Raw genomic sequence first — 13,465 nt, forward strand, 5'->3', positions numbered from 1 at the left:
GGTTAGACTTGAGTCTCGTCCCCAAGATTCCTCATCAGGTATGGGTAAATTTCCAAAAATTTGAAATCAGAATTGCTCGTGTTCTTTGGAGCATGCAGTCCCTCCCCCATGCTGGAGGGCGCAATGAAGGCCAGACCCCAGAAAATTACTCCTAATTCTAGGAACCAAAAGAAAGACTAGAAACCGCACCAGGGGAAGCGTTCTGAAAAGATGGTAAAAAACAAAGAAAGTGAATGACGTGTAAAAATGGTTAAAATTCTGAATATGGAGACAGTGGCTCCACAGGCAAACGTGTGAAGCCACAGAGAGATCAGCAGAGGTAGAAACAGAGCGTGTGCGTGCGGCTGTCACTTCCAACGACGCTCCCTGTGGGGCCTAGAGAATGCAGGACAGCCAGAGTCCTACTCCTTTCTTCTGGGTGTGTGTGTGCTGAGGATCCCTGAGCCACAGGACTGGCTGTGGAGCAGTGGATGATGGGAAGTTTGATGGGGATCCTAGGGTCTCTGAAAGAGGGTGTCTAAGATACTGGCCGCTGGGCATCGAACTAGCTGTGGATTGGTCTTTACGCCATTAGTGGGATGAATCGTGTTTCCTGTCCTTACATCTCATCTCATGGCTGGGGATTTTGCTCTATTTGTTTCAATTGTAAATGGAAAGGCTGGACAACGTTTCATTCTGCAGCTAGGAACAAGAGAGGCTGTGGTGGAGAGAGCAGGCGAGGCCGAGAGAGGCCACAGGCCCACGTTTCCCGTGGCTCGCTCCTCAGCCTTGTATATGGCAGAGGTGGCTTTGAATTTTGGTCAACGATTGCCCAGAAGTGACCGCGGCAGGCATTAATGCCGACGACCAGCCAGAGCCTTTATCGTCTCAGCACAAAGTCAGTCATAAACTCTTTCTCCTTTGAGCTTTTTAATAGTTCAGAGAAGTGTAGATTGCTCTGTATTTGCAGAGGAATAACCACGTGCAAGAGCCTAGCTCCTCCTTTAGCCGAGGTCCTATGTTGTTAGATACTATTCCGAGGAACCACTTCAAGAAAACTCTAACAAGCACATTTGATTATAGTAATTTGATTGCAAGTCTATCCCGGTCCCCTGGTCCCTTTCTGTCTAGAGTGCTTGTCTTCTATAACAAAGCCCCATGTGGAGAAAGAATGGGAGCAAGGATAGGCGTGCTTACCCTGATTGCCAAGACGCTAGATCAGCGGTTCTCAACCTGTGGGTCAAATGACCCTTTCTCAGGGGTCACTCATCAGACATCCTGCATACCAGATATTTACATTGCAATTTATAACATAGCAAAATTGCAGTTTATGGTGGGGGGGTCACCATGCGTGAGAAACTGTATTAAAGGGTTGCAGCATTAGGAAGGTTGAGAACTACTGTTCTAGAGTCTCTAGAGTTGCTGAGTGTTTTCAGATTTTTTTTTTTAATAAGAGGACATTTACAAAAGGTCTTTATCTTTCTAAGCCCCTAAGCACACCAAAGCCAGCCTCGGTTGGATGTTTGTCAAGGATCTACCCTGTGTGAGGCAGGATTCTAAAGGACGCAGCTGTGCTCTGATGGTGGCGTGTACACTATAAAATAGTTACATAAATAAAACTTGTGATGACCTATGAGAGAGAAGGTCAAATGTGGGAATTAAAAGCTGAGAGGCTTCTCTAGCCTTTACTTGAGATACTGCCCCCATTTGCACTGCCCCAGGAACAATCCATAGATTTCCTGTGAAAAGCAGTGATCGAAAGCAATCCAATGAAGGAAAATGATACCCTGCATGAAGGAGAGAGAACTGTGTTCTTGACACTCCATATTCGGCTTACGACCTCCTGTACCTCTGAGTCAATGGACCAATGGCTCTTTTTGCGCTGGCTAAGGAGAAGCAGGGTCCTTCTCATCCTACTTCCTTTTGTTGTTGTTGTCTTTATTTTTCGAGACAAGGTTTCTCTATAGTTTTAGTGCCTGTCCTGGAACTAGCTCTTGTAGACCAGGCTGGCCTCGAACTCACAGAGATCCACCTGCCTCTGCCTCCCGAGTGCTGGGATTAAAGGCGTGTGCCACCACCACGCAGCCTCACCCTATCTCTAATGAAGATTTGATTTAATTTAGCAGCATCAACAGTAGGCAGCCAGGAATTACGAGGCTCATCTTTCAGGATTAGAGTCAGCACCAAACAGCCCCTGGACATAACCACATGTAAGAAAACCAAGACTGGGATTCCCACAGTGTCCAACTTCAAAGGATTGCATGGGGTAGAAAGGTAGCCTGTTCCTGGGGGATTTCAGCTGGAGATTGATCTGAGTGTCTCAGGGACTCCCAAGAGCCTAATGAGAAGCCTGTTGCGGACCCATCCTTCTCTGTATTTACTCAGGAGGTCCAGAGAACACCCTGTGGCTGATCCCCAGCGTGAATGTGAGCTTGCTTTCCACAAGGGCACAGGGTCCAATGTGGTCTCCCACATTACAGCCCAGCTCTGAGACTTGGCTGTGTTTTTTATTGTTTTTTTTTTAATTGTGTGATTTTTAGAAACATGGCTATGTTATTTTTTTCAGTTTTGGTGTCAGTCAAATTGTTATGAACGCCTGAGAGTGAATTTTGCAATTCATTCAAAAACTCCTCCTAATGAGAAAAACAAATGTCCAAGGTCCATGCTAGACTCTCCATCTTCCATCTTCATCCCTCCTTCTATGTCTCAGTGAGAGGTGGCTTCCCTTATTAACAATGCCTGTCTATCTGTCTGTCTGTCTGTCCGTCCATCTATCTATCTATCCATCCATTTATTTATTTTTATCGTGCGTGTCTAAGACATTTTCCATGGTGTCTTAGGGTTTCGATTACTGTGATGAAACACTATGACCAAAAGCAACGTGGGGAGAAGAGAGTTTATTTTAGCTTAAGTCTCTCAGGTCATAGTCCGTCACTGGGGGGAGTCAAGGCAGCAACTCAAGGCAGGAGTGCTGGAGTGAAGCACCCCAGGAGTGACACTGCCCACAATGGACTGGGCCCTCCCACATCAATCATTAATCAAGAAAATACCCCACAGGCTTGTCTACAAGTCTTGCCAATCGGATAAACACCTTTTCTCAATTGTGGCTCCCTCCGTTCAGATAATTCTAGCCTGTGTCAAGGTGACAAACCAACCAACCGCGACACATGGCTTCTCTGTAGAGGTCAGAGGATAACTTCGTGGAGTCAGTTCTGTCCTTCCATCTTTGCATAGGTTCTAGGGATCAAACTCAGGTTGTCAGTCTTGGGATGGTAAATATTGTTATCTACTGAGCCATCTCAGCACGGGGTTTCCCTTGGTATCTCCCAATTTTCAGCTGTTTCTGTAGATACGACGGGAGAGTCGGGCCAGCCCCAAATGTGGCCCTTTATTCACATTGGTTTTTAGGAAGGAAGATACAGTGGCAAATTCCTTCCCTTGGCCCACACATCTCTAGTGGCTTTCTGGAGGGGGGTGGAGGTGGCTGCTGAGGAGATGCTACTTTCTGAGTGTGAGAAGATGAGTAGTTTTCTCATGAAGAGTGTTTTTATTTTTCAGATGGACATTTGAACTGTGTGGATTTAATGGTGCCGATTTAATGGATTTTCTTCTTTGTTTTCCAGAAACAAACGATCACTGCTGTCAGAAAAGAGGTAATTAGTCTCCACTGCCAGTGGTGCTTGACTTTAAAATCGTCTAACAAATTATGGGTACTTTGGCTTGATGCTCCCCACTCAGTAATGAAATGGAATCCATGTGTAGCGTTCAGACAACTGCTGCCAAATTAACGAACAGCAAAGGATCCTTGGGAAGGTGGGAATGGGTCAAATGCCGACGCTCAGGATATGAAATGTCTCTTGAAGCCACACATCCGAGGGATGGTCAGGGAGGAGTGTCCACATCCCTGAGCTGGACCCTGCTCTTACAAATCCATCTGGAATCTGTCCTGGGCTCGCCATTTTGGCTGGTCTCTGCAGGACTTAAGCATATATCTCCGTATCTCACTTCAGTGTTCCTTGGGGCATTTTTTCCAGCTATCAACTTTTCTCAACTGATACATGATGGGTTAAGGAAGATGCTAAGTAGGAGTGTGAGGTGTGGGCCTGAGCCCTGTTGTCACTGAGGCAGCTGACTTGAAGGGGTGGAGCACCTGTGTTCTTGGATCTGTGTGTAATGCCGTGGTCAATGGCCTTCAAGGGTGGGGAGTTGGAGATCACATTAGTCATCTTTTTCATTGCCACTTAGGGAAGGAAGGGTTTGCTCAGGTTCACAGTTTTAGGGGATACAGCCCACCATGGATGGGGAAGGCATAGCAGCAAGAGCAGGAGGTGACGGTCACATGACATCCACAGTCAAGAAACAGAGATGCATGTGACTGCCCAGCTGACTTTTCCCGTTTTCCTCAGTCCTGGCCCGACAGGTGCTGTTCACCTGTATGGATCCTCCCATCTCAATCCAATCCACAACCCCCTCATAGACATGCCCAGTGTGTCTCCCAGGGGATTGCAGATCATGTCAAGAGGACAGTCATGACCAATAGCCACAGACATCTAACAACCGTCTCTCTTCCAGATCATGTATTACCAACAGGCCCTAATGAGGTCCACAGTGAAGTCTTCAGTGTCCCTTGGAGGGTATGTCCCCGATTTGTTGGCCTTGCTAAAGCTAAAGCGTGAGCAACAGGTGCGCGAGAGAATGTCTGCTTAAGTCGAATGTGACGAGCCGTGGTTGGAAGGACTTTAGGTTCCAGTGAATCGTGTTTTGTCCGCGCTTACTTCCAGTTCTAGGCCAGGGGTCAGGTTCTTGAAAGAATAGGTTTCACACCTCCCCAATTCACAGTTTAAAAAAATGTGACATCCTCCCTGAAAGAGTGGCTGTGGCTGTGGGCAGAGTTTGTGGCAGGAACCCATGGTCCTTCCTCACACCTAGATCGACATCAGGAAATGCATTAACTCAGAAGGTCCTACTTAAGGACCCACTGAGGTCCTAAAGGGGTTGGGTAGTGACTTGAAGTTCCTAAGCACAGGTGTTATCCTGCCAGAGGCGGAACCCACAGGGTCGGTGGCCTTGGCTTATCTGTGGCAGTTACAGCTTCTATGATGGCCATCAAGACACGGACAAACTGAGTCAACTTTGGAATGTAAAATCTGATGACACATGAAAAGGCCACGCTTGAACTGGGGACAGAAAATTGACCAGGGGACAGGATTGGGTGACAACAGCATTACTTCCCAAGTGTAACAGAACAGGTCTTTCCAAACAGCTGCCTGTCCCAGGAGCTGTTGGATGTTTCTCAGAGACTAAATCAATGCCGGAAGAGATGCCATGCTGGACAACTAGCCGAGGGGTTATCTGGTCTCTCTGGGTTGCGTTGCTAGGAGCCCTCTTCTGTCTGCTTTTCAGAATTGTCAAGTACAGTGAGCAGTTCTCATCCAGTGACGCCATCATGTCAGGCTGCCTCCCGAGCAATCCTTGGATAACAGACGATACCCAGTTCTGGGATTTAAATGCCAAACTGTATGTATTTCAAATGTTGGGTTTTTAATGGATCTGCTTATATTGTGTGTGTGTGTGGCGTGTGCTTGCATGTGTGGAGGAGTGTTTCTATGTGCGTGGGTGCACACGCTCATGTGTGGAGGAGTGTTTCTATGTGCATGGGTGCACACGCTCATGTGTGGAGGAGTGTTTCTATGTGCGTGGGTACACACGCTCATGTGTGGAGGAGTGTTTCTATGTGCGTGGGTACACACGCTCATGTGTATGGAGGCCTTAAGTTGAGTCAGGTGTTTCCCTGACCCATCGACATTTTAGTCATTGAGGCACGGTCTCCAGTTTTGGCCTCTCCAGCTCGCTCACCTCCCCTGGGGATCCTGTCTCTGCCTCCGAAGAGAGGCCATTATAGGTGGCTACCATAGCCGCCTCATTTTTACATGGAGATCCAAACTCCGGTCTTCATACTTCCATGATGAGCCATCTCCCCAGCCCAAAATGTGCTTCTTTTTTAGGACGGATTGTAGTTTAGGTTGTAAGTGCCTAGAGTTCACAAAGCCCTGGGTTCAACCCACACACAGGTATAAACCAGGCATGATGGTGCACGCCTATAATTGCAGCCCCTGGAAGGCCGGAGGATCCGACATTCAAGGTTCCTAAACTATACGGCAAACTCGAAGCCAACTTGGTAAACGTGAAGCCCTGTCTCAATTTTTTTTTTCAGTTTTGAGTTGTAACTCATGTGTCATACAATTTATCCATTTAGAGCATACAATTAAATTTTTGTTATATTGAGAGTAGTGTAATCGCTACTATTATTTTTAAAAGAAATCTGTGCCCTTTAGTGCCAACCCCTCCCTCAAGCTCCTCCTTGGATGATCCTCAGTCAATCGATATCCTGGTTATCTGTGTTCTCCTGTTTTTCCTGCAGACGAACTCCTAGGTTATGGGGTCTGTTGTTAGGCACTTTTTGCCCCACGCTAGACTTTCAAAGTTTGTCCACGTCATAACATGCATCAGCGTTTTGTTTCAATTACAGATAAAGGATGTTCCCTGTGTGGCTATGTTGCCTGCGCGTCCATTTGTCCGCCGAAGGACATTCGGGCTTTCCTAGCTTTGCAGCGATCACAAACATTCATGTATTTTCAGGGTGAAAGGGAAGTCTTGGGGAGTGACAGGTGCCTGGCTGCTGGCTGTGACCACAGCATCTCTCACTAGTATGCCACTGGAGTGCTATCCTGGCTTGAAGGTGGCAGCCTGAACCTTCACAGGTGGTCTCCAGTCTGAGTTCTTTGCCCCTGAAGGTTTCTGGCACAGGGCTCCACAGGGTGGCCCTCCCTCACGTCTGGGAGGCCACATCTTGGATGTGACCTCCGGGAGACTTGTTAGAGGCTGCATCTCCCTGGCAAGTGGCTACTTGGGTTGTGTCTGTGCAGAGGTTGAAGGGTAAAGCCAAATGGAGAGCAGGTGGCGACGTTGGCCAAGGACCTCATGCCGGTGGGTGGAGGCTGATGCCCATCGCTCCCACCCAGACCAGCTCCGAGCGCAGCTCCTGTCTCCCAAGGAGTGTTGTTGCATTAACCTCTCACCGTCCTTGCAGGGTGGAAGTCCCAACTAAGATGCGGGTCGAGCGGTGGGCCTTCAACTTCAGCGAGCTGATTCGAGATCCCAAGGGTCGACAGAGCTTCCAGTACTTTCTCAAGAAGGAATTTAGTGGTGAGCTCTCTTTTCTTTCCTTTCCCAATCCCCACGGGATTCCATATAGCCCAGCTAGCTTGAGTTCTCTATGTAGCTGAAGGTGACCTTTAATTCTTGAGTCTCCCGACTTTCTCCCAGGTGCTGGTGTTACAGGCATGAGACACTCAGCTTGGTTTAATAGGGTCCTGAGATGCGAAGGTCCTGAGGGTCGCGTGCGCCCTGGGCCAACACTCTTAACTGAGCTGCCTCTCCAACCTGAGGTTTTTTTTTTTTAATTTTTAAAGCAACTGTCCCTTTAATGTCCAGTCTAGGGTTTCCCAGTGGGTGTTCCCATGTCTTGTGAAGGTTTTTAACTAGGGTTTCTTGCTTTTCCAGATGTAAGTGTCCTACCTGGGTCCAACACCGTTCCCTCTTCATAGGCTCAGAAGGACACTGCAGTCTGGAGGGGACAGGGGTCACATTTCTAGAATCTGCGTCAGTCTTATTCACAGTTCCCAGAGCTCCATCCCTTCTTGGCTTCCCTCATTTCTTTGCTCAGGGTTCCTTTAACCCAGTTCCTGACCTCTGACCCTCTACCCTCTTGTCAGTACAACTCAGAGGTCAGGAAGGCAGGCGAGCTAGCTTCCCCAGATTCTCTCCCAGCCCTACTGCTTTTATCTTAGAGGTTCTGCAGATTCAACCCAACATTTTTTTTAAGATTTACTTTATTTTTACTTTATATGAGTAAGTGTTTTGCCAACATGTATGTCTGTATACCATGTGCATGCCATTCCCAAAGAGGCCGGAGGGGTTGTCATGTTTCCCTGGAACAGGGGTTACGGAGGGTTGTTGAGTGGTCATATGGGTGCTGGAAATTGAACCCAGGTTCTCTGGAAGAGCTATAAGAGCTCTTCACCACCGAGCTATCTCTCAGTCCTGCAGGGATGTCCTTAAACTCGTGTTTACCTAGACCCAGCCCAGGGACGCCTTTTTAAAATTGGATTGAGTTGCAATCCCTGTGGTCTAGAAAGTTCTGCAGGTGACTCACAGTGGTTGAGACACACAGTGTACGCTGCCATGGTTTCTTCCAGGCCTTCAGAGGGTGTGGACTTTAGCGGAGGCCTGTCTCTGAATGTCTCATCTACTGAGAAACATCTGGAAACACGATGAGGCCAGATTAGAAACAACTACACATTCAATTCCGTCACCACCTTTGCTGAAATACTGGCTTTTATGGGATTCATTTGTCTGTTTATGGGGCCCCACCCCTGGGAGCGCCTTGATTGGGTTTGTACTCTAGGACTATGGGCCTGCTCCTGAAGGAAATCTTACTAGACGTGCCTTTAGTCTGGATGACAACTCCACACAGGACATTGCATTAGAACATGGATCACTGTAGATCATTCTCTGTAATCAATCCTAATTGCTTAATCTACTAACCCTCAGAAAAGAGTGGAAAGGAGTGTGTGTGTGTCTGTGTGTGTGTGTGGCTAGCGACTGGTGACTAAGGGGAAATAGTGCCATCTAGTGACCAATATATAAACTGCATGCTGAGCTTCTCCACCATTTTTTAATAATCAAGCATTCTGAAAAATTTCCTTGCATCTTCGAAACCACATTATCGATGTCTCTGCAGGAGATTCATAAGGATTCATGTGTGAATGTGCAGTAGAAACAAGTAATTTTCTTTTTTAATTAAAAGCTTAAAATTTAGATATGGTCAGTGTGAAATTTATCCCCTCCCATCTTAAAATATTGTTTCACGTAACCCAGGCTGACCTCAAATTCACTGAGTAGCTGAGGATGATCCTGATGTCCAAATCCCCCTGCCTCTGTCTTCCAAGTGTTCTTAATTTCTCTTTTTGTTTTGTTTTGAGACAGGAGGTCTCCGTGTAGTCCAGGCTGGCCCTGAATTCATGATTCTTCTGTCTCAGCCTTTGAAGTGTTAGAGTTATGTTCCCCAGCACCCTGAACCCAATTCAATGGTTTTGTTGCTATTTGGTTTTGTTTTATACATTCACGGAGCTGTACAACTGCCAGCTCTAGCTAATCTAGAACAGTTTCGAGAGAAACACCTCATCCCCCTGTAAGTAATTCCTGTTCTCTCCTGGCCAGCTTGCCACCCTTTACTCTCCTTGTCCATATCAGTCTGAGTGTACTATATTATTTTTACGTTGGGGATCTTACAATATGTGACCCTTTCCTGTTTAGCATGCTGCACACTTCTGTAGGGCTGCAACAGATTCCACTGTATGAGCATACATACCACTTTTGCTCATCCCCCATTGGTTTATGGGGATTTTAGGTTTTGTTTTTTAAAGATTTATTCATTTTTAAAAATTCTGTGAATATGGGTGTTTTGCCTGCAAATATATATGTACCCCATGTTCATGCCTGGGACTCACAGAGGCCAGAAGAGGGCATCAGGTCCCCTGGAACTGGAGTTATACATGATTGTGAGCTGCCATGTGGGTGTTGGGAATCGATCTTGGGACCTCTGAAAGAGCAAAAATGCTCTTAACTGTAGAACCATCTCTCCAACTCCTGAATTTTAATTGTATTGACCTTTGGATTCATGAATACCGCAGTGAACATTCTTGTATTGTTTTAATGTGTTTGTTTAATGTTTTTTTTGTTTGTTTTTCGAGACAGGGTTTCTCTGTGGCTTTGGAGCCTGTCCTGGAACTAGCTCTGTAGACCAGGCTGGTCTCGAACTCACAGAGATCCGCCTGCCTCTGCCTCCCAAGTGCTGGGATTAAAGGCTAGGCCTCCTAATCCTTTCAAATAGTGCCTCTCCCTGGGGGCCATTTTCGTTAAGACCACCATAGTGCCTTCAAGGTTCATTCATGCCACATCGTATTCTAGTCTTCTTTCTGTTGCTGTGGTAAAAACTACCTCCAGAAGCAACTCGGGGAAGAGAGGGTTTATTGAGTTCACATTTCGAGGCCAAAGCCCAGCACTGAGGAAAGTTGGGGCACGGACTCAAGAGCGAACTGAGACAGAAACCATGGAGGAACGCTGTGTAACTGACTGGCTTCTAGGCCATTGTCCTGTTAGGTTTCTTAGTCAGGGCTGATCCAACCATGGATGGCACCAGCCACGTGGACTGAACCCTCCTTTATCAATAATCAGTCAAGAAAATATCCCACAGACCCACCGCAGGCCAGTCTGATCGAGGCAATCCCCCCAGTTGAGACTCCCTCAGACAAGCAGTTGGTAGCTGACACTAATGAGGAGATTCTCTGTTCCTTTTTATGGCTGACGGTATCCCATGGCAAACGTATACCACATTTGTTTACCCATTTCTCCTCCGTGGGCAATTTCGAGTTATTTGCAATTTTTGTCTTTTGTAAACAATTGCTCACATAATTTTAGTCCTAAGCAATGACTGTTTTTTTCTTCTTCTCATAATCAAGAGGTCTTGATGTCAGACCAATTGGCTGTTGAAGAAAGTCGTTGGCTTGTGACTTCTGTCTGAAGATGATCCGCCTCAGGAGTTATGGAGCAAATTCTAGCTAGTGTAGAATTGTACAGCCTCTGCCAGTCTGACCTAACTGGAAGCTCTCAGGAAATACTGTGGATGCAGAGGAAAGGGTTCTCTTGTTCATTAAATAGCGTCACAACACTTTAGAGTGTGTATGTGCATGTGTGTACACACATTCTCTCTCTCTCTCTCTCTCTCTCTCTCTCTCTCTCTCTCTCACACACACACACACACACACTCACTCATTAGTGACACTGTTGTTATTTGCTCAGGTAAAATCTCCCAGGTACTTGGAACCACTCTACCAACGTATTTGAAGTACTGGGAAATGATTGTGAAACTGGGAAAAGATTAAGGATTTCAAGGGTCTGTTTTTTTCTTCGCTCTCTCAGTCTAGAGGAAGAAGATCCCTCTGGTTCTTGTGACACTGGGTGCCCTTTGTACCCATGTATCCCATGCCATCAGCTGTCAAAGACTCCAAGGACTTTTTGCCTGGAAGATGCGTGGGAATGAATACAGAAGGTGGGGGTCCCTGTGCACAGTCAAATAAAGCAGGCAGAAGTCACACGGCCGCGAAACACGGCAGAGGGCAGGAGGCTCAAGAGTGGAGTCCTAGATAATTACGAGCCCGCGTGAACTGTTCAGGAAGGGTTTGCTAAAGATAAGCTCTCATCCAGGAAGAGTATGGGAACTGCTGGTGAGATGGCTCTTTGGGCTAAGCCTGATGACGTCGGTCCTGGGACCCCCACGTGATGATGATAACCTACTGCACAATTTTGTTCTTTAACCTCCACACCTGTGTTCTCCCCAATAAACAAACAAATGTCCATTTAGAAGAAGAGCGTGACAGCCCATGGGAGTGGGCTATTAGCTCTGTCCTGTGTATTATTGAAGGGCAGGATAGCATCCACTCCGTGAATGGATAATCGCCTCAAGCCTGGTGGAGGCCAGTCCGGTTTTTGACAGAGGATACTCATAAAATGAACCATTGCTGGGTCCCAAATCCTCCCACAGCCCAGAAGTAGCTCCCTCTCTCGAGTGACACTGGTGTTTGATGGGCCGGTGCTCAGTGTCTCTTCTTGAGGGAAGATGCTCAACAAGTGAGTTGTGCCCACTGACCTTTATCTTTATCTCCTCTTCTCTCCACTCACTTCCCGCCTGGCTTTCATCTGCGTGGACCTGCCTTCCCTGTGCAGGGGAGAACCTGGGATTCTGGGAAGCCTGTGAGGACCTGAAGTACGGAGATCAGTCCAAGGTCAAGGAGAAAGCCGAGGAGATTTACAAGTGAGGATTAGCTGTGTTTGGGGAAAAGCCTCCCTCGTGGGTGGGGGTGGAATGGGGCTGAGGGTTGGCTCCCACATCCTGTGGCTGCCTGGGCTCTGGCTAGCACCAACCACTGGCCCTGCCATTTCATAAACTCCTCCCTGAGGTTTGGAAAATTTGAGGGTTCCTCTGAAGGAATCCAAGTGAGGTGGACAGTGACATTCTCCTGTTCTTATGGGATTGTTGTCCATGAATGAAAGCAAGCTACCCAGAACCACAGTGCAATGTTTTTGGTTTTCTGAGACAGGGTTTCTCTGTGTAGCTTTGGAACCTGTCCCAAAACTTGCTCTGTAGACCAGGCTGACCTCAAACTTGCAGAGATCCGCCTGCCTCTGCCTCACAAGTGCTGGGATTAAAGGCGTGCGCCACCATAGTCTACCACAGTGCAAATTTTTGTGTTTTGTGTTTGACTTTCCCTGTTTTTTTTTGTGAGTGTGTGTATGTGTGTAGGGGAGTGAGGGGGGGGAGGGAAGGGGAGGTATGGAGAATCTACTCGACAAGCCATCCACAATAAAGGAATGGGATGTCTCCCGTGTGTGAGGCTGTGAGTGTGCACAGACCTTATCCCCACTCATGGCTCTAGGAACAGTATATCCCTGTCTAGCCCTGCCCTTCTAAGTCACCCCAGAGCCAAGGGTGGTTCACTGTGGTAGATCTGCTCCCAAGGGCCAGGTGGAGAGGATGGGGAGGTTGTGGAACGCGACAGTCCTCCCTTGTTGGCCTTCATCCTAGAAGCTTGTGTGTACCCTTGTCCTGCTGTTCCTTTCCCTAATGGTCCCACCAGTCTAGGGCTCCGAGGGCACAGTGTTTTTCGTTCCCACTCACATGCGCCGCTGGTCCCCCAGGTTTCTCCCCATGGGATGGGAAGCAGCCCTTGGTAGCCCTGGCTTCTGTTACTGATCCTTAGGCAGTAGCTCAGCCAGACCTTTCCACCCAAGTACCCAATATTCTCCTCGGTGTCCTCCCTTCTCATGACTCAGATGGACCAGCCCACATTTCAGAAAGGAGTGAGATTTCCAGAGAAGAGCAGATATTTTGTTTCTCCTTGGAGACCTGTGTGTTCTCCTAGCTGGCTAGCTCCCCACAGGGAGGTGTCCCATGAGATGCAAGGGTGGGGACCTATGGCCACTTTCTGTAGAGCAGCAGGCACGTGCCTGGTTCACGACATCCCACAGCTCCTAAGGTTAAAACTCAGCTAGGAGGTAGCTCACTAGCCTCACAGCATGTCAGCTTCCCACCACCCGGGCCTCCACTTACATAAATATTAGTTTGATTGACAAAATTTGGATGTATAGCTTAGGAGTGTGGGCAAATGCCCCATGAGTCTTTCTATCTGTAGCCTGGGGGATGCCCCTGTGCCAAATCCTAGACCAGCTATTAGGACTTGAAAAACTTGATCAATCTTAGGGCTGCTGGCCTAGATGCTGAGACAGCCACACCGTGGGAACTGGGGTTATGGCTATCCTCCCTTGCTATTCAGCATTTGAGGTTCATCATCAGACTTGTCTAGTG

The 13,465-nt window shown here is 47.6% G+C and overlaps 1 protein-coding gene across 2 annotated transcripts in view; it reads left to right on the forward strand.

Annotated features, from left to right (window-relative positions):
• Rgs9 (regulator of G protein signaling 9) overlaps positions 1 to 13,465 on the forward strand; it is a 64,261-nt gene that overhangs the window by 35,020 nt on the left and 15,776 nt on the right. For both annotated transcript variants that reach the window (XM_041636142.1, XM_041636143.1), the window contains exons 10-14: positions 3,603 to 3,632; positions 4,552 to 4,613; positions 5,383 to 5,496; positions 7,070 to 7,185; positions 11,827 to 11,914. In XM_041636142.1, the coding sequence (XP_041492076.1) occupies positions 3,603 to 3,632; positions 4,552 to 4,613; positions 5,383 to 5,496; positions 7,070 to 7,185; positions 11,827 to 11,914 (410 nt within the window). The remainder of the gene's footprint in view (positions 1 to 3,602; positions 3,633 to 4,551; positions 4,614 to 5,382; positions 5,497 to 7,069; positions 7,186 to 11,826; positions 11,915 to 13,465) is intronic.

This window comes from Microtus oregoni, unplaced genomic scaffold (assembly GCF_018167655.1).
Source record: "Microtus oregoni isolate MIOR12 unplaced genomic scaffold, Mior012 000048F_ref0000485, whole genome shotgun sequence".
NCBI classification, from domain to species: Eukaryota; Metazoa; Chordata; class Mammalia; order Rodentia; family Cricetidae; genus Microtus; species Microtus oregoni.